The sequence below is a fragment of the Scardinius erythrophthalmus genome, assembly GCF_964197995.2.
Source record: "Scardinius erythrophthalmus genome assembly, chromosome: 5".
Taxonomy (NCBI): Eukaryota; Metazoa; Chordata; class Actinopteri; order Cypriniformes; family Leuciscidae; genus Scardinius; species Scardinius erythrophthalmus.
The window spans coordinates 1,648,072-1,670,236 of NC_138225.1; the positions used below are offsets into that span (position 1 = coordinate 1,648,072).

Sequence of the window (22,165 nt, forward strand, 5' to 3'; positions counted from 1 at the left end):
AGGTCAGATGGTCTTACTCTGTTTCTTGTAATACTCCTCCCATGCTTTGCTGTAGTCGGATCCGCTGCTCTGGCCTTGGTTCTGTTGACCTGCACAGAAAACACAGTTAGCATGAGGAACACACACGCTGTGTGTTTGAGAGTGAAGCGCAGCACTGTGTTGATTTACATGTGAGCAGCTCATGATCCGCCAGTGTTTCCAGCGTCTCAGAGCGTCTCGATTCATCATCAGCTTCGTCCGCATCTGAGGTGAGTGTGAGTTGCTTTAACATGCGCCAAACATCGTAGAACTTTATAATCTTATAAACTCAGAATGAAAAGCGCTGATCAGCAAAAGAGACGCTTGCGGTTTTACGCCAAAATAAGAGTTTGATGGTTTAACGTTTGAAAATGAGGAAATTAAGACAAATATTACTATTGTAGTTTTACAGTTGTGATGTATTTAAAAAAATATATTTTAATTTATTTTACATTTATTTTACAGATAAATATTTAAAAAAAGTTATTTATATATCAGTATTTTTTTACTAATAAAAATAGTTAAAACAAAATTTATTTTTATTTAAATTAAGTATTTTTTTTAAATAATTTAAATTAAACTAATTAAAAATATATATATTTAATTTAAATACAAATAAATTCCATATTTGTTTTAACAATTTTTATTAGTAAAAAAAACCTGATATAAATAACTTTCCCCCCCAAATTGAGCATTTTGTACCACAATCGCAAGTTCTCTGATAAATACAGTACAATTACTATTGTAATTTTACAGTTGTAATTAATATATTTTATATATTTTTTATTGTAATATTTCTGTAAAATAATTTTTTTTTAATAAAGTTAAGATAAATAAAAAAATGTATTTTAATTATATTTATAAAAAATATATGGTTAAATAAATTACATTTTTTTTTATTTAACAATTTATATATTTTTTATTAATAAAAATAAAGCCATACTGATATATAAACACTTTTTCCTTTTTTTTTTAAATCACATTTTGTATCACAATTTCTCTGATAAATACAGTATATAGACTCGATTTCCCCCCCCCAAATTGTGCAACCCTAGTTAGAGTGAAAACTAAACCAATGACAATTGAAGTGCAAAGAGCAATTACAGGCCCAATCAAATCACTGTAAAATATAATACAGAAGTGTCCATAACAATACGGCCCAACGTAAACATGTTAATATGAATGAATTTTCCCTATAGATTTTTCACAGGTGTTTTACCCGTGCTTTGAACTACGAGTTGCCGAATTTAGGGTTAGTGGAAATGTGCTTAAATTAACTAAAAAAAAAAAATCATTTTAAGATCATTTTTGCAGTTCACAACACTGTGAATGGATCATGGATCCTCTTTTAGTGCGCAGCTACACGCGCTCATCTGCTGTCTTTTATCAAGAGTAAATGACAAAACAACAACAGTATCTCAGTCCATTCAAAAGTGGCAGAAAATAATATGACGGAGCCGGAAAACTGTTAGTCGGGCAAATAAAACCTCTCAAGCGAGTCCCTGTGATGATGTTCACACAGAAGAGACACAGTGAAAGTGTTTCAGAGGTACTTGCCTAGCTTTTTATAATACTGCTCCCACGCTTTGGAATAGTCCATCTGGCCGGTCTGAGATCCATTATGACCTGAAATGACCAGAATTAAATGAATCTGACGGTCCTCAGAACTGCGGTAATCTCATTATTATTATTAGTCATTATTTTCAGCACGAGACGAGAACTAAATCCAGTTTTGAGTGACTAAAACTAGGGCTGCACGATTATGACAAATCAATTGTCGATTATTCCCTTGAAATTGTGCGATTATTAATTACGATTATCACAATTTACATTGACTGATGTTTTGAACAGCTTTATGCCATTGTTTGAAGCGAATGCATGCCATTGTCATATCAAAATAAACAATTCCTCAAACTTTTGTTTGCTTTTCTATAGGATTAAGCTGCAAATGTCAAATATAGGAATAACACATCTGAAGCGCACAGCATAACGTAAGGGAACTTTATTTTGTAATTGTGCCTTTAAATGAAAAGCATTCGCTGCTCTTTAGCTGCTTTAATAAGGATTAATTATATTTAAATTATGCAAATAAATGTCTGCTTGAAATAAAGAATGATGTATGCAAGTCGTTATAAAGAATGCATATATCACGTGTTGTACTTTAGGAGAAGTGGTTTTATTTCGTTTTAATTTTTAGTGTCACAGCTGTTAAACCCATGTCTCTATTACATGTTCAGCCTTTAAAATCATTCATATTAACAGGTTAATTATAGATGTTTTCTCCGGGAGTATATAACGGGTTCGGATATTTTAGAGGAATTCTAAATGAATGCATTACAGTTTAACTAAACCCATTAGATTTTCGTCAGCTAAATATACTGTAGATTTAGAGATTAAAATCTTATATTTTGTCGACTAAAACAATTCAGATGACTAAAATATGACAAACTAAATGGCATTGAAGTCAAAAGACCATGACTAAAACTGAATGCTGTGAGATGAGCACGGCCTGAGAGGAAGCAGTGGAGATGTGAAACTCACTGGGATCCTGTTGGCTCTGGGGTTGCCATGTCTGATATGTGGTTCCCCATCCGCCGGTCATGAACGTCTGCGGACCACTGAACAAAACAACACCTCGCAGGTTAAACACACACACACACACACACAGTCTGGTCTGAAACACACTGCTGCACACAGAAGTGATGTGGAGAGTCATGTGAACGCTTCTGATGAAGAACTAGACCAGCGTGTGAGACTCGAGGTTTTGAGGAACTCACAACAAGCAAAACAAGATCCTGGTGGGAAACGCTATTCTGTTCTGCGGTCAGACTGAAGATAACCTGAGACTGAAGAAGCTCTGGGGCAGGATAAACTCACCGACGGAGAGGAGGAGAGAGAGGAAGGAAGGAAGAAATAAAGGACGGAAGGAAAGAAAGAAAAGGAACAAATGAAAACCAAAAGGAAGAAAGGGAAGAAAAAAAGTGAAGGAAGGACATGAAAAAGGAAGGAAGGAAGAAAAGAAAAGAAAGAGGAAGGAAAGCACATGAAGGATGAAAGAAAAAGGAGGAAGGCAGGAAGGGAAGACAGGAAAAGGAAAAAAAGGGAAGAAAGAAAGGAAGGTAGGTAAGGAATGGAAGGATGGAAGGGAAGGAAAGTAGGAAGGGAAGAAATGAAATGAGGGAAGGAGGGAAGAAAGGAAAGGAGGAAAGGAAAGAAGGGAAAGAAGGGAAGAAAGGAAAGAAGGAAAAGGAAAGGAGGAAAGGAAAGGAGGAAAGGAAAGGAGGAAAGAATGGAGGTCACTCACTTCTGATGAGGAGTCGCTGGTCCTTGAGTGAAAGGACTGAGTCCGAAGCTGCTGTTTCCTCCCATTCCAGACGCCTGACAGGAAGAGGAGGAGAAACACCATCAGACATGTTTCGACTTATTCTCGACATGCTAGATTTATTTTTATTTTTTTACGGATTTCTCGGATTTCTTTGGTGGAGCTCTGCTTCGAGGTCCATCGTGACAAGTGAACGGACTACTTGCGGAGTGACATGAAGACATGAACCAGAGGCACAAAAACCTCGACAGCGGTGAGCGGTCATTATGTTTACCAATACCAGAACCGTGCTTTACGCGCAACCCGAAAAAAATAATAAAAAATTACGAGAGCATTTTCAGGTCGGAAAAGCCGGATTTCCAGATTTATCCGGAAGAATCACACCCCTGATTAGTATCAGATTCCCGCCCTGGACTATCGATTCCCAACCCTCCAGAAGAGTCTCTCTTAAACTCACCGACTCAACTTCTAAACGCTAATGTGACTAACACCCACTGCATCCACCAATAGAAAGCCTGTATTCGTGCGAGCGCTCACCCCGATCTTCTCGTCGATCAGCTGTCGGGCCATCTCCATCTGCTGAGGAGACCCGCGGATGGAGAAGATCCTGACGTTGGGATCGGTGTTGGGAGGAGGGTTTCTCTGCAGCTCCACGTGAGCGCCGGACTGCTGGTTGATGTTCTTGATGGTCTCTCCACCTGAGCAGAACACACACACACACACACACACACTCATGAGCACGACCTTCAGGAGAAGACCAAAGTGTTTCTGACTCAACGCTCCTGTGTGTCCAATGCAATACGTCCTGTTTAAAGCTTGAATAACCGGGATGAGATGGAAGTATCAGCTGATCTTTAGCATTTTTACATTATCAGTACATTTTCTGTGACTTACAGTCCCCCTGTGGTGTAAATCCAGCTTTTAATGTTGTTTATGTGTCTATGTGGTGTTATTAATCTGCTTTAAGACAAACCATGTGTAAGTTCATAAGTCGACAGCATTGCTGAGTATTTTCTCCTTAAAACTGCAGTGAACCAAAGACAGTCTCAAAAACACGCTTTGAAATCGCTGGTGTTTCTGACGTCACAAACTACCTTGTAACCAATCAGATCAACGTGTGATCGTCAACCAGTGGATCTCTGAGCTGAGGGAGTGAGTGGAGCCGGGGCTCATTTGCATATTCATAGAACCACGCATACTAAATGAGGCGAGGGTGTCGGGTTACATTCAAGCTTTTTTAAGGCATGAAGAGATTTTTTCTCCAAGGAAAAAAAAATTAAATGTAATTTTAGTGATTAAAGATGAGTTTTAAGGGATATAATTATTGACTACAGGGGGACTTTAAAAAAAGTCTTTGAATATAAATATATAACCTTTAATTTTCTTGCAAACATTGGAGAATTCAGATCTTCTGAAATGTGCATTTGTTGTCTGCATAAAAACATGTATTCCCTGCGTAGTGCCAGGGTTATTATATATATTTTATAATATATTAAAAACATTTGTTAATTGATATAAAGCTGAAATAAAATATAATTAGCAAAAAAAGAATTAGAAATGTTGCATTTGCAATAAACAAATAAATTTAAGTTAAATCACTAAATTAATCCGAGAATTATAATTATAATTTAATTATATACACGCATATATATATAAGTATATATACAAAATGAAATAAAACTAAATGGCAATTTTACGAAAAAGACTAAAACAATGACAAAAGCACATAACGAAATTACTAAAAATGAAACTAAAATTAATATGAAAACCAAACATTAAAAACTATTGAAATATTATAAAAAATAAAATATAACACTGGTCTGCGTGAAGATGCAGATAGAATTTAAATAATTTTTTCATGTAATTTTTTAACACATTTTTTATTATTAATTTAGTACAAATTGTGAAAATCTAAAATATCAAAAATTTTCACAAAATAAATAAAGTCGAGCAACATGAAGCCTCTTTGAATCATCTGCCCGAGGGAACACGAGGGGCCTCGGGATTGTGTACGAACACAGAAAAGCCTGGTAAAGGGAAACACAGTGATGTCTGAACATTTGTTCACTTGTGGGAGACGCATCTATGCGGCGTGACCCCAGCTGACCCCGGCTGAAAACGCCCATCTAAAACACTCCTCCTCTCTTTGCCTCCGATGGACTGAGACGGGACATTAAGCTATTGTCAAACAAATTTAACTTCTGCATTAATGAAGCCATTATGAGCTCCGCAGTCAGATAAAGAGCCGGGCGTCCAGTTCATGGACGGAGAGGACTGGTTAAAGCTGCTGGTGGTCTTCGACACACACCGAAGAGAGAGTCTAACAAAGCTGATCAACAATGAGCTCAGAGGTGGGTTTGAGAAACGCAAATCACATAATTAATGCATTAGATGGCAGAAAATGACCTTTTCATGAATTTGCATTGAGGTTTGTTGACGTTCATGATAAAATGCATCTAAAGGAACGAGACAACGCTTCATCTTTAGGAGATTTGATGACAAATGTGGACAGATAAATTACATTTACACATTAAAATGACCTGCATATATAACCAAACCCAAAGGGATCGCATTAATAATCCATTAATGCTTCTGATAATCTCTATAATGTAAATTAAAAGAACTGAGATTCATAACTGAATTGCCAAATTGAAAAAATTTTTTTAAAACTGAAATATTACTACATTAAAACAGTCAAGAATCAAGCAATAAATATTACCAACAATCCAAAAGTTCCTGTTTTAGTATCATTGCGACATTATGGTTATGATAACCATACGATACGATATTATGGTTTGTTGATATATTTTCAATTAGACTTCACTTTTATATTTTTTGGTTTTCATTTTAAATTTTAGTTAAAAGTTTTAGTATTTTTTGTCATTTTTATTAGTTTAACATTTAAATTTCGTAATAGAACAAAATGGACTGATATTTAAATTAAATAGAAGCGGTGAACAGAACGTCACTCATCGGATGAATGGCACTTTTAAGACCACCTAGTAGATGTTTTACACCATAGTAGTCTAATAAAGAGCTTAAAGGGTCCCTACAGAGTGAGCACTTATAAGGGTTCATTGTATACAAAGTCAAAGGACAAACGTGCATTTGACAGGATGAGTTTTGAGGAAAGTATAATTTTCACCAACTCAATTTATTCCACTATGATGCGTGTTATTATTCAGTACTCTCATTACAATGCATTATAAAACAACTTTACAAACAATGCTTTCTAGTTTTGTTGTCTGTCGCTTTAAATGCTCAAGAGCTTTAGAGCTGAGTGGATTCTGATTGGCTGTCAATGTTTTTATTGTTCATCAGCTGAAAACAATCGTTCTGAAACTGATTCTAACGATATCGTTCCTCGTTATCAGTTGTGGGGCAGACTTCTCTATTATGATAGATGTAGTTTTAGTTATTGTCCTTGAAGCGAACGGGCCTTTACTCTTGAAGCTTGGCACTGTGGTACATGAACATTGCTGCGCTTAATATGGTCCACTGTTTGTGACATTTAAAGCTATTGATAGAACAAAACCGACCGATATTTAATCTCTTAGAAGAGCAAAATGATCTACATTTAAATCTCTTCAAACAAAAACGACCAATATTTAAATCCATTAATAGAACAAAACTGACCAATATTTAAATCTCTTAATAAAACACTGACCGATATTTAAATCTCTTATTATAAAACAAAACCACCGATATTTAAATCTCTTAAAACAAAACCGACCGATATTTAAATCTCTTAAAACAAAACCGACCGATATTTAAATCTCTTCATAAAACACAGACTGATATTTAAATCTCTTAATAAAACATTGACAGATATTTAAATCTCTTAAAACAAAACTGACCGATATTTAAATCTATTAATATAAAACAAAACAGACCGATATTTAAATGAATAACAAAACCGAACAATATTTAAATGTATAATATAACAAAACAGACCAATTTTTTTTTTTAGCACAAACGCAGGTAATTCACACACATCTCTCATCTCCCACTGCAAACATCAATAACAGCTTTAACTGGTCAATGCTGGCAACTGACCATGGTATAAGCGGGATAACCCATGGCTAGCTGTGCATTAAACCATTGAAACGGTGGTTCTTTGCCTCCACTTCGTGCACAGCTAGCCATGGGTTATCCCTTACACATTGTAATACTGTATAATATATCAGCACATGGTCTAGTTCTAACCTTTCCCGATCACAAGTCCACACTTATCCGCCGGTATTGTGTAGGTGACCTCCTGCAAGCCTCCAGGAGTTCCCATGTTCCAATCACCACGACCTCTGCCACGACCTCTGGGTCCAACCGGACCTCCAAAACCATCACGCTCCTGAGCGACAAACAGAGGAGAAACATAATAAAACACGAGCCACACAAAACATCCAGAATTGGTCATGTGGACATGAACTAAAAGTAGGGCTGATTACATAATCTGAGAATATTTATTTTCCATTTGAAATGGTTAATTTAAAAAGTAGACATGTTAAGCTTTCTATAGATATATTTCTCATGTCTGTGAGGCAAGTATACGCTGAGTTTCGGTTCGTTATTGTGAAGCTCAAGTTCACTGAGACCGAGACAGCAGAAAGCTGTAACTCCAAAAACTTGAATATGTGCCTAATAATACACAAATTTATCTAGGTTAGCATTAGAGCGAGCGCACTTGTAAAGTTGCTACTTCTCAAACTTAATTAAAAACACTCTGAGAGATACTTGCACTTGAATCTAGAACTGAATGATAAGCTCATATTTGATGACGTTTGCATTGATTCTGTCATTTTCCTGTTTATTACTGCTTTGAAACCGTCTGGATTGTATAATGCGCTATAGAATAAAGCTGACTTGACTAGAATCACGAAGTACAACAAACGGGCTGTAATTCCTGAAGATCTGGATGTACCTGTGCTGTTTGGACCAGATCATTGATGAGGTGAACAGCGTGTTGACATCGGTCGGGCTGACCCATGACCTGTGCGATCCGGTCGGGACTGATCCCATCATCTGAAACACATTTAAATAACAATTCAGTAACTGAATGAATTCAACAGGCATTCTCAAATGTATTACTCAGCTGCATGTGAATATTCATTGGATTGTAAACAGTGTAAACATGTGAGAGAACAGTATATTAATCCTTGTAAACTTCTTAACGCTTCAATGATCCCTGCTGGGCCTCCACGGGTCTTAAGAGATTTGTGTGATCAAGTGTGTCCCAACATGACCCTAACCAGAGTTCTCCAACATCCCCAAACAGACACAGGTAAACCACACAGGAGGAGATACAGTAACTAAAACTGAAAATATTTTACATTTTTAAATAAATTTAAAATATAAATATTAGATGAAAATCCTAAACTAAACAAATTATTCAAAATATGAATAAAACTATAATAAAACTGCTATTCGTGAAATAGGCTGTGTGAAAATAATGGTAAGAATGAGAAAAAAGCAGTAAAACTGCATATTGATCCACAAACTTTTAATTTCAGTTTCACTGCATTGTTCTATTTTTTTAAAATCTGCTTTGGATCTTTGGACTTCTCTATTATAATAGATTTAGTTATAGTTCTTGAAGTAAACAGGCCTTTAGTGTTGAAATTCGGCACTGTGGTACACAAACATTGCAGCGCTAGATATGATTAAGTGTTTGCGACATTTAAATCCCTTAATAGAACCAAACAGACCGATATTTATATGAATTAATAGAACAAATCCGACTGATATTTAAATTAATAGAACAAAACTGGCCGACATTTAAATCTCTTAATAGAACAAAACCAACCGATATTTTAACTAATAGAACAAAACCAACCGATATTTTAACTAATAGAACAAAACCGACCGATATTTAAATTAATAGAACAAAACCGACTGATAATTAAATAGAACAAAACCGACTGATATTTAAATTAATAGAACAAAACTGACCGACATTTAAATCTCTTAATAGAACAAAACCACATCCAAAAGGAAAATTAAAGAGCCCATATTATGCCTCTACTAGAACAGGTTTTCCTGCTTGAATGTTGATTATTTTCCTCATATTCTCCATTGTTGCGGCTCCTCTCTTCCCAGTCTGTCAGTAACGCTCTGTTTACTTCCTGTCTCTATGAAGCCCCTCCTGAAAAGCACACTGTGCTCTGATTGGTCGGCTGGATCAGTGTGTTGTGATTGGTCGAGCGCTTTGAGTGTGTTTGGGAAATGTCCCGCCCCTTTCCATAACCACCAGTTTAACACACTACTAACTCAACCAGGCCCCGCCCCTTTATTCTGCATATGAATTATTTAAATGAGGAATATTGTGATGTGTTCGTTCCCGGAAGAGGAACTAAGATTTTTTTTTTTTAATGCTCAAACAACAACAACTTTAATCACACGAAAGAAAGATGAACCATAAAAAAAACAAACATAATAGGTCCTCTTTAAATGCAATGTTAGTGAACACTGACCTGGCTTAAACTGGATCCTGACACCCGCATCGTTCTGAATCTTCTTGATCATCTCCCCGTTTCTGCCTATGACGATTCCAACGGCAAACCTGGGCACTGCAACCTGTGTGTGCAAAACCTAATAATGAATTATTTCTGGCTTATTCTCAAACTCAAAATGTCTTAACTGCAAAAAATGCTTTTCTTACTCAGTATTTTTGACTTGTTTACAGTCCAGATATAAAAAAAAATATTAAATCAAGAAGCATTTACTAAAAGAGTAAAATAACATTAGAAATTCTATCTTGTTTTCTTGCCCCATTGGCAGATCATTTTGCTTGTTTTAAGCAAAAACTCACTTAAATGTATCTTTTTTTTATCAGGAAACAAGACTTATTTAGTAAATGCTTCTTGATTTAAGAATCTTTAGATGTTTGGACTGGAAACGAGACAAAAATAAGAAGAAAATCATTTTTTGCAGTGTTGGAGCTCAGGAGCTGAACGCGTCTTACATCGATGCTGCTTCCCAGCCTGGATCCGAAGTCACTGCGGCCGCTCCTGAAATCTCCCTGATCCTTTTCCCTGATGATCTCCACGACCAGCTCCCGCGCTTGCTGTACAAAACACACGCAGACTCAGACGTCATCAACATGACTGTGGATCTGGGACTGTCAAGACCCCGATATACTCTTTCATTCTTCGTTTGTGCCTTTGCAGCGAACATCCTGATGATGCACCGATTTCAACATCTTGGCCGATACCGATAACTCTATTTGAACCCGATAACCGATATTTTGGCCGATAAATCTAAATCAAAATGTTTAGATGCTTTTTGAGAGCCTGATTACAAAAACAAAAGTCTAACCATTAAAATCCATGTAATAAATACATAAATCAACATAAATCACACATATACAGTAACCTAATTTGAACCAGAGTACATTTTACAATTATTTTCCTTTTCTGAAGTGATTCCAATCATATTTCAAGCAATTCATAACCATCATGATGAACAGTGCGCATCTGAAGTGTCTAACCGAAGGAAATAATACATTATCAGCTTTAAGATATCGGAAAGATAATAATATTAAAAATGAACATATATCGGCCGAAATCGTGCATCTCTACAAAAAAATAATAATTATGAATAAAAAAAATAATGTAAACATACATGTAAAAATATATTGAAACAAGAGTATGTCTCACGAAAATTAAAATATGAGCAGAAAATGTCAGAGCGCACAAAACTAATATATTAATATAGTAATATATTCAAGGAAAACATGTTTCAGTTCTGTAAAATGTATTTTTAAATGTGTAGTTTTGATTCAAGCTTCTTTTTTTTTTTTTAAGTACTTAAAAAAATATTCTCCCTTATTTTTAAATCCGTGACATTAAAAAACAAATGCGAAATGATCAGAATATCTATTTTGTGCTGTATACGTTTTACATGTTTTAAATTTTTTAAATTGTTTCCTTATCAGTGCCTGCAATACTATTGGTCAGACAAATTAATCCCATGTCTAACTTCGACAGATTGAAAAGAAGAAAGTAGATTTCCAAATCAAAGAAGGTGGAGCCTCATAGCCACACCCACCTATTGCATCATCACCACCGACCAATGGCAGTTGAAGGTTTTAGAAACTTTAAGAACTTCGAACACACTTCGTTTTGGCCTGATTTGGTTTGAAATGACGCCACACCAGTTCATTCATCGATTACATGCAAGTATATCAGGGCCTTAATGTTATTAGAGACGCACCTGAACTTTATAAGGGTCTCCAGTGATTCTCAAGGGTTTGTCTGATCCAGTGGGCATCGGGTCGTCCTGAATCATGATCATCTTCACTCCTGTCCTCTCCTGTGGGCCACAAAATACATGCATTTCATTTAATTGCTTAACTACATAATTTGATATAAATGTATAATACAGAACTCAAGGGGGAAAATGTTCCTGTACATGTTGAACTTCAGGAGGAATAACCAGTAAAATGGAATCTAGAAAAATTCATAATTTGGGAAAAATAAAAAGATTTAAAAAATAAAACCTAAACAAATCAAACAGATTTCATTGAAATATATTAGACATGGTTTTTGATTACTAACATTTCATTTAACCATTAAATGAGTAAAAAAAAAAAAAAAAAAAAAGGAATTTAACAAAATTTAGGGAAAAACATTATATTTAATAGTAACATTTTTTTATTAAAACTATGGGTAAAGCATCTGATACATGACTTATTAAATCTGGAAGGGAAAGAAAAAAAATTATACAATTTATTTAAAAGTATATGTATTTATTTAGATTTATTTTAATAAATAATATATAATTAACTAAAAATAAGACTTTAAAAACTAAAAAGACGAAGCATTTTTCTCTTTTCCTCCTCACTCGCACACATACATACACGCACTCACACACACACACACACACACACACACTCTTGATGGAGGACCGAAAAAAAATGAAACATGCTACTCTTTATCATGATGTCGTGAAGCATCGCAGACGCGGGTCGGTCGTCGTCCACTATGACACACTATACGAGATGAAACAATCAAAACTGATCGGGCCTAAATCGTGTAATCTGAACCATGGCATAATTTCCACCCAACCTGAAGCTGTTTGATGGTGTCGCCTCCTTTCCCGATGACCAGGCCGACTTTACTGGCCGGGATCAGGATCTCCTGGACGGCGCTGTTCCCGTCCATCTGACTGTGGAAGCCCGGCCCGTTCCGACACCGGTCCACGATCTGCCCCAACAACCTCTTCGCTTGCCTGACCGACGACAGATAGAGTTACTTATTATTAACTTTTATCATTGCAAAAATTAAATTACAAAAATACAAATATCATAAATACAATAAAACCAAGCAAGCAAACAAGTCATATTATACAAAAAATGTAAAATTAACATATGATAAAAAAATACATTAGTGTATATTTAGTGTATTTTGATTAATAAAGCAGAACATACAGTCAAACCAGAGTTTATTCAGACACTTTCAACATTTCTCACATTATCAGTTTATTCACTATAGTTTAGAAAACGGTAGTAAAATATGAGCAGAACTCAGTTGATATTTGACTGGTTTTGTCCGTCCTTCTGTTAGACTGTCTCACACATGAATTATGTTGAATATCTGTCAGCTGTTAAATTTAACTACACAATTAGATAATACCAGTTTAGCTCAACCAGTGACCAAGCAATGCTTCATTGTGTTCAGTCTGTGTGTAAAAAGAGCATTAGCAATTAAAGACAACACACTTCAGCAAAACATGATCAGCTCAAAGTGTCCCAATCATTTTTGTCACTGATAGTCACTGTATGAAGAATTATTGCGTATAATATCTCACAGTTTACTTTATTTTGCTCTCCTCACTTACAGAAATGAATTATAGTGTCCTGATCACACTAGCACAAAAATATCAAAAATTATATCTGGGGTCTGAATAATGTTTGGTTTGACTGTATATCTCAGAATCTTAATGTGCTGCTTTTATACTAAAGGGTCAAACTTTCTCGATTTTAACCGATTCTCATTTATGATGAACTGAATCCCAACATCGATGTGCCGTTTTCATCTGATACTTTAAGAAAACTTCACTAAACATCATTTGTAGCGCCTGCCATCCAATAATTAAAAGAAACGCTTTGATACTTTTGATTTGAAAACATCTCAGCTTTCAAATTCTGTTGATTTATCATGAAAATCATACAATAAATGACAGATCGCCGTAGTTGCTGCACGTGAACCGATCATCTCTTTCTCTTTACTACAAGTTACAGCAGCAAATAAACATCAGTGAACATCAGAAGAAGTGTTGAAACATACAGAACAACTTACTGAAATTAATAATGTTTAATGTAATCGATCAATCGGTGTTACAACCGCGGAAAGAAGTCAATTAAACAGCTTGAGAAAAATATCAACTCACATTTACCTCAGAAAAGCCATTCAAGACTCTATAGTTAGCTAGAAAAATACGCATTTTCATAAATATAAGACTTAAATATTCATATTTTTAACTTATCCTGTTTTTCATGATAGATTTAGTCAAGCATGTATTTTAGGAATGCAACGATATAAAAATTGGCCGATAATACCGATAATTCTTTATATTTGAAAGCCGATAACCGATATATCGGCCGATAAATCTAAATCCAAATTTTTATATCATTTTTGAGAGCCTGATTACAAAAACAAAAGTCTCACCATTAACATCCATGTCTCAAGCACACAATTATAATGATGTTCTCTTTATAAGTTAATGTAGCCGATATTACAGACTTGTATTTTCCTTTTTTGAAGTGACTTCAATCATATTTCAAGCTATTCAAAACCATCATGCGCATCTGAAGTGTCTCAGCTGAAGGAAATAATACATTATTTATTGGCTTTAATATATCGGCCAAATTTTCTTATCGGACCGATAACATTAAAAATGAACATATATCGGCCGATACCGATATTGTGGCCGATTTATCATGCATCCCTAAATATATTTAATATTCAAGAACAAGTTATGACGAATTGGAGTAGAAACATAATTACGTCATTAAATATTTATATAAAAACTAAGTGTTTGTATACAAATCAGTTGTTAATTTTAACTTGCACTTTTTTTTTCTTAACTGTACCGGATATATTTTCAACATAGAATCTAATCGAGATCAGAATCGAACTTGTGAATGGAAATCAAGCAGTGTTTGAGGCCTAGTTGAACAGAAGTGTGTGTGTAAGCTTTGTTGCATTATTTTCCTGTTATCTTTGAAACAATCTGTATTGTAAAAAGCGCTGTATAAATAAAGGTGACTGTAAGGGCAGTGAACTCTTACTCGATGCTCTCTGGGGTCCCAGTCAGGGTGCAAGGCCTGTCCATCATCCCTCCACTGTCTGTGGGAGACAAAACACACATAATCAAACAAAAACAAAAACCACAGCACAAACTGTGGGCAAACAGGCCAGCGCTTCAGCGCCAGGGTCACACACTCAGGGTCAGGGTCAGATTCTCTTGTGGCCATCAAATGTTTATTTTACATTACAATTTCTGCTCTACATGACTAAAGTTGCACTAGCACTTTAAAGCTTCAGAGATTGTTTCGTCAACAAAACTAAAAGTATAAAAACATTTTTTAATTGTAATAAAGCTGAAATAAAGTCAAATATAAATATTAGTTGAAAAACTTAAACTGAAATGAAAACTGGAAATGTTGCCTTGGCAATAAACTGAAATAAGTTTAAGTTGAAGCACTAAAATAATTGACTGGAAAATAAACAAGCAATCTAAAACTGAAATAAAAATTAATTAAACCTAAATAGCAATATAAAAAAAAAGACAAAAGCACATAACCAAAAACCTAAAAAAAATTAACTAAAACTAACATGAAAACCATAAATGTAAAAAAAAAAAAAAAAAAAAAAAATGTTTTATATATATATATATATATATATATATATATATATATATATATATATATATATATATATATATATATATATATATATATATATATATATATATATATATATATATATATATATATAAAATAAAGACACAAAACACTGAATATGAAGAACTGGACTGGATTAAAGCCTACCGGCCGCGATCTGGATCTTGCAGTTTGATTCCAGCTGAATTCTTGTGATCTGTTCGCCGCCCCGTCCGATTACTGACACACAATAAAGACACAGAGCTCAACTTCTGTTAGGACTAAAACATTTCTGACAGAAGATGACGGACACACGTTTCTCAACGGTCAAAGCACATATATGTAGAGAACATCTACATTAGCAAGTGACAAACAACAGCTGAAATTAATTATTTTTAAAAATGTGCATATAGTGGTAGAACTAAAATCTGTCACAAATGTTTTTTTTTTGATGATTCATCCACAAACAATTAAATAAAAGGGCAAAATTCATCACAGAGAAGCTGCTTTAGATTTCTGCAAACCCATTTGATTATAAAACCCAAATATGAACTATGAACTATCTATCGGAAACACATTTCACTCAGATCTTCAGTACTTACTGAATCCAACCATCTTATCAGGCACTTTGTAGTCTTCTGTTATTATAGCCCTAAACAAACAACACACACATATACTGTAAATATCAACCTAAGATTATTGTAGAACAGTTTTAATGAATAAAAGCGCTCACCTTGTACCATGTACCATTGCACCGAGCTGGTTCGCCACTTAGATGAAGAAAAAAGAAAAAGTACTTTAGCATTAATTACTGATAAATACACAGAATATCGTCTCTGCCAAAAGTGACTCCAAACCCAAGGACGTTTTATCAACAACAAACATTTATTAACTAAACTAGCATAATTCCTTCCATTAGCTCCGTTTCCACCCAAAGTTGTGAATTTAACTTTGGAATATCGCATAAAACATTCACAAATAAAGCAGCGTTTCCATCCCATGTGTTCAAGAGAACATGAGTTGCGTCTCAGAGCGTCAGACGAAACAAGCGCTGTCATGTTCTCTTGCGTTTTTTTATTTAATTGATTCAGTAAATAGACAATCACGACACGAAGGTGCCGGCGCGTGAACTGGAGCTTGTCTCATAAATGAACCGAAACTCAGCGTATGAGGTATAGCCTACTCGCCTCACAGACCTGAGACATGTATCTATAAAAAGCTTGAAATGTCTACTTTTAAACAGAACAATCCAAAACGAAAGAAAACACAGTTCTCTGCTTATGTAATCCGTATGAAATGTGCATTTCTCTCAGGCGCGTTCACTACTGCGAAGATCAGGAGTCAGCATAGTCAACTTCATCTATGCAGCCGACACTGACACAGAAAACACTTGTTTATTAGTAAACAATTAAAATGTCTCTTGCTATATTTGACACATTCATAGTCATTACTTTTGCCGGTTCTTTGTGACAGCTTTTAGGTGCTTTATTGGCAGCGCCACCGTTACATGAACGCGTCACCACCGCATCAGCACCGAAAACATGCAGATCTTTTTCTTTTCGGGGGCATTTTCTTTGTGTTCAGGCTTTCTCAGTTGTCTTTGGGTTAATGTTTCAGTTAACAGTTTTCTAGTTGTTTTCAGTTCATTTTTTCAGGGGTAGGCTACAGGAGCATGTCATTGGTTCATGTCAGTCAGTATGAATTAATTTTGATATATAAGTCGCAGGACCAGCCAAACTATGAAAAAACGGTACGTTAATTAAACTCTGGTTGACTGTTGTCAACTGCTCTTTGTTGTTATTAAAAGTTGTTCAGGCTGTGTGATTTAATTTAATTGATTTGTGTGGGTGAAAACTGTCCTGGATGTTTGTTAATTTAATTCTGTTTGACTGTTGTATTTGTTCTTTTTTATAAGCTGCTAGTTGTTGCTAATAAAAGTTGTTAATATTGTGCATGTTATGTTGTTATTGTTTCAGTATTAGTGTTTGGTTTTCAGTTTCTGAACGGTTTAGGCACAAGCCAACAGTTTGGTGATGCCGTCTGAGCCTTACGTCGTAATTTTTAATTAGTCACGGTAATACCTTATACCGCGGTAAAATAGGGAGGAGGTTTGACGGTATCAAAATTTGGATACCACCCAACTCTAGTGTGAGACGCTTTCTGAAAAGAACTTGAAAAAAAAAAAAAAAACGTATAAAATGTTTTTTTTTGTTATGAAAAATGCGCAAAAACACGATTTTCAATTTTTACATGAAATATATATTTTCCAAAAGACATTTTACTCTTAATATGTGAGAAAATCAAAGCCATAAATCGAAATAAGCTTGATATCTCATAAAATGAGCTTTGAGTGAGATTGTGTTCGGCCCATTTCCATTCATTTCCAGGTCATTTTCAATGTGCTCATTATGGACCATGAACAGCACAAGTGTGACTATTCTTTTAGGTCAATTTAAACTTTTCGAATCATATACATGATTTTTTTTCATGCAAAAAAACAAGTTTCGTACCATCTGATGAAGTAAAGAATAAATTTTAAAAAAGTAACATTTTCCGCTCAAAAACTACCGTACCATACCAGAGGGTTAAGATGTGTTCAGTGCATATATATATATATATATAAAATAACTGTGGTTACTATTATTCATGAGATCATTCAGTGCATTATAAGGTGTATTACAAGGCGTAATTACTGCATTAAAACACTTTAGGTAACCCTTTATTTTACAGTGTCCTTATTACATGTACTTACCATAGTAATTACAGTAACCTACACAATTACATGCAACTAACCCTCAACCAAACCCTAATCCTATAGTATTGCTTATTATTACTCAGTACTTAAATATATAATTACACTGTAATATTGACACCTTAAAATAAAGTGTAACCATGCATTATATATCTAAGGGCTACTTTATTTTAAGGGGTCATTGTTACAGTGTAATTATATATTTAAGTACCGAGTAATAATAAGCAATACTATAGGGTTAGGGTGAGGGTTAGTTGCATGTAATTGTGCATCATTTACTTTGGTAAGTACATGTAACATATGCAACAAGGACACTGTAAAATAAAGTGTTACCCAAGTAAAAATTGAGTAACAGCCAAGAGCATTTAAATAATGAAAAACACACACTGTGTAGTTTTTAAGCCTCATGCGTTCAATGGCAGGAGTGTTCGGTCGACTCATTGTTTTTAATGTATGTTGTGCTTTTAACGCCTCCAGAGCTCTCGACACAAATCTGCAACCCACAGAAACAGGTTTCACTTCCTGAAAGACCTCACACTCGCTGTTTGTACCTCTTTCGCAAGCAGTTCAAGAACAGAAGCAGCGATCAATGCCTCGTGCGGAAAAACACTGTCAAAGGGCAAAGCTTCATAAAGTCCTGCATTGATTTCACAGTTATTTTACATGTGTCCCATTACAGCCCGCCGATCAACACCGACACGACAGCGGCTGAGACCGCTCGTGCGCTCAGATTTCAGATCAGTGTATTCCTGTCAAGTGTTGCAAGGCTTTTTACCTCCTTCGTCCAGAGAGCGTTTCTGGCCGCCGTAGCCATAGAGCGAAGCGTCGACGACTGGGGACGAGTTGTTCAGATGCGGAATCTGCTCTCCACTCATCTTAGCAATCTAGAAGACATCAAAGAAACACACACACACACACATCTTAGCAATCTAGAAGACATCAGAGAAACACACACACACATCTTAGCAATCTAGAAGACATCAGAGAAACACACACACATCTTAGCAATCTAGAAGACATCAGAGAAACACACACACTCATTTTAGCAATCTAGAAGACATCAGAGAAACACACACACTCATCTTAGCAATCTAGAAGACATCAGAGAAACACACACACTCATCTTAGCAATCTAGAAGACATCAGAGAAACACACACACTCATCTTAGCAATCTAGAAGACATCAGAGAAACACACACACTCATCTTAGCAATCTAGAAGACATCAGAGAAACACACACACATCTTAGCAATCTAGAAGACATCAGAGAAACACACACACACACACACAGATCTTAGCAATCTAGAAGACATCAGAGAAACACACACACACACACACACACACACACACACACACACACACACACACACACACACACAGATCTTAGCAATCTAGAAGACATCAAACACACACACACACACACACACACACACACACACACACACACACCTTAGCAATCTAGAAGACATCAGAGAAACACACACACACACACACACACACACACACAATCTTAGCAATCTAGAAGACATCAGAGAAACACACACACACACACACACAGATCTTAGCAATCTAGAAGACATCAGAGAAACACACACACACACACACACACACACACACACACACACACACACACACACACACACACACACACCTTAGCAATCTAGAAGACATCAGAGAAACACACACACATCTTAGCAATCTAGAAGACATCAGAGAAACACACACACACACCTTAGCAATCTAGAAGACATCAGAGAAACACACACACACACACACACACACACACACACACACAGATCTTAGCAATCTAGAAGACATCAGAGAAACACACACACACACACACACCTTAGCAATCTAGAAGACATCAGAGAAACACACACACACACACACACACAGATCTTAGCAATCTAGAAGACATCAGAGAAACACACACACACACACACACACACACACAGATCTTAGCAATCTAGAAGACATCAGAGAAACACACACACATCTTAGCAATCTAGAAGACATCAGAGAAACACACACACATCTTAGCAATCTAGAAGATATCAGAGAAACACACACACACAGATCTTAGCAATCTAGAAGACATCAGAGAAACACACACACACACACACACACACACCTTAGCAATCTAGAAGACATCAGAGAAACACACACACACCTTAGCAATCTAGAAGACATCAGAGAAACACACACACACACACACACACACACACAGATCTTAGCAATCTAGAAGACATCAGAGAAACACACACACACACACACACACACACACACACACACACACACACACACACACACACACACACACACAGATCTTAGCAATCTAGAAGACATCAGAGAAACACACACACCTTAGCAATCTAGAAGACATCAGAGAAACACACACACACACACACACACAATCTTAGCAATCTAGAAGACATCAGAGAAACCCCCACACACACACACACACACACACACACACACACACACACACACACACACACAGATCTTAGCAATCTAGAAGACATCAGAGAAACACACACACCTTAGCAATCTAGAAGACATCAGAGAAACACACACACACACACACACAATCTTAGCAATCTAGAAGACATCAGAGAAACACACACACACACACACACACACACACACACACACACAGATCTTAGCAATCTAGAAGACATCAGAGAAACACACACACACACACACACACCTTAGCAATCTAGAAGACATCAGAGAAACACACACACACACACACACACACACACACACACACACACACACACACACACACACCTTAGCAATCTAGAAGACATCAGAGAAACACACACACACACACACACACACACATCTGTTATAGAGTTCATTATTTTACAGTCACTATAATACCAACTGGAGGAAAGCAATGAAATATTAGTGGTTTTCAAAAATAAATGAATGCAAAAAAGCTATATATTATATATAAAAAATGTTTTGCATTGAATTACAATTTTTGTTGCAATATATATGATTGATAAATGCAAACATGATGATTTAAACAAAAGCAGTCATAATTTGCAGTCACTGTATTACCAACAGGAGGAAAGCAATGAAATATGCTATTAAAAAGGAAATAAATAAATGCAAAAAAGCTATTACATGTTATATATATATATTTTGCATTGGATTACAATTTGTGTTTAAATATGTGATTGATAAATGCAAAATACAAACATTATTTAACATTATTCAATTAAAATTATATATGCAATATAGCAATGAAATAAATAATAAATAAATGCAAAAAAGCTATATATTTTTTTATTTATATAATGCTTATTTAAACTCTGAATCAACATGCACCAATGCTACGTTTTTCTAAATGTCGTAATCATGTGTTAAACAAGTATTCATTACTTCAATGAGCTCATTATATCTGCATAAAATTATTACATTGTTTAAATTAATACATTTTTCGCTAACTGTGATTTTGTATTTGTACATTTCTGAAATGCATAACTTAGTCTCCTCTGATAACAGATCACTGTAAATTGTAATGTGGAATCATGTATTTTCTGTAAAGCTGCTTTGAAACGATACGTAGTGTGAAAAGCGTTACACAAATAAATTGAGTTGAATATATATCATATATAAAGTAGCTTTTTAATTGCATTTATATTTTAGCGTCATGTTTGTTTGCATATTGCAACATTTTTTGTTTAAAAAAAACACAATTGATGCAAATGAACATGACGATTTAAACGAAAATAAGTCATTTGATCATTCTTGCTTAACAAATATTATTAAAAATCACTATTACCAACAGGAATATAGTAATGAAATATAAATGCAATTAAAAAATAAATAAATGCAAAAAGCTATATATGAATAATACAACCATGATGATTTAAACAAAAGCATGTCATTTTATCATTATTGCTTCAGCATTTTTGCTTATTGCTACTGCTTCAATGCTTTTACAGTATTTATTTTAAACCACTGTATTACCAACAGGAATATACCAATAAATTATAAATGCAATGGCTGTTTTTTGCGGTTCCAGTTGTCATGAACACTTCATAATGTTATGTATCAAAATTGACAAATGTTTGTATGCAAGCGCAATCTCACACACACTGTGTGTACTAGAGGTCATACACATTCATCCGACAAACCACACCGCATGTGCTTGAAACACTATGAATGAAATGAGCTTTAT

General features: G+C 35.2%; 1 protein-coding gene across 11 annotated transcripts in view; it reads right to left on the reverse strand.

Moving 5' to 3' along the window:
• The window catches only part of fubp3 (far upstream element (FUSE) binding protein 3), a 36,284-nt gene that overhangs the window by 5,421 nt on the left and 8,698 nt on the right, over nucleotides 1-22,165 (reverse strand). For 2 of the 11 annotated variants that reach the window (XR_014030158.1, XM_081364997.1), the window contains exons 2-17: nucleotides 18,749-18,857; nucleotides 15,955-15,991; nucleotides 15,824-15,873; nucleotides 15,390-15,461; nucleotides 14,628-14,685; nucleotides 12,403-12,565; nucleotides 11,549-11,647; nucleotides 10,299-10,400; nucleotides 9,808-9,925; nucleotides 8,259-8,359; nucleotides 7,547-7,688; nucleotides 3,878-4,038; nucleotides 3,323-3,396; nucleotides 2,560-2,636; nucleotides 1,576-1,644; nucleotides 18-89 (exon numbers count right to left, since the gene is read on the reverse strand). Coding sequence is in view for 8 of the 11 variants with exons in the window: in XM_081364997.1 (XP_081221123.1) it covers nucleotides 18-89; nucleotides 1,576-1,644; nucleotides 2,560-2,636; nucleotides 3,323-3,396; nucleotides 3,878-4,038; nucleotides 7,547-7,688; nucleotides 8,259-8,359; nucleotides 9,808-9,925; nucleotides 10,299-10,400; nucleotides 11,549-11,647; nucleotides 12,403-12,565; nucleotides 14,628-14,685; nucleotides 15,390-15,461; nucleotides 15,824-15,873; nucleotides 15,955-15,991; nucleotides 18,749-18,857 (1,504 nt within the window). In the remaining 3 variants the exon portion in view is untranslated. Of the gene's footprint in view, nucleotides 1-17; nucleotides 90-168; nucleotides 244-1,575; nucleotides 1,645-2,559; nucleotides 2,637-3,322; nucleotides 3,397-3,877; nucleotides 4,039-7,546; nucleotides 7,689-8,258; nucleotides 8,360-9,807; nucleotides 9,926-10,298; nucleotides 10,401-11,548; nucleotides 11,648-12,402; nucleotides 12,566-14,627; nucleotides 14,686-15,389; nucleotides 15,462-15,823; nucleotides 15,874-15,954; nucleotides 15,992-18,748; nucleotides 18,858-22,165 lie in introns of all 11 variants that reach the window. The other 9 variants (XR_014030157.1, XM_081364994.1, XR_014030159.1 and 6 more) reach the window with 7 other exon arrangements.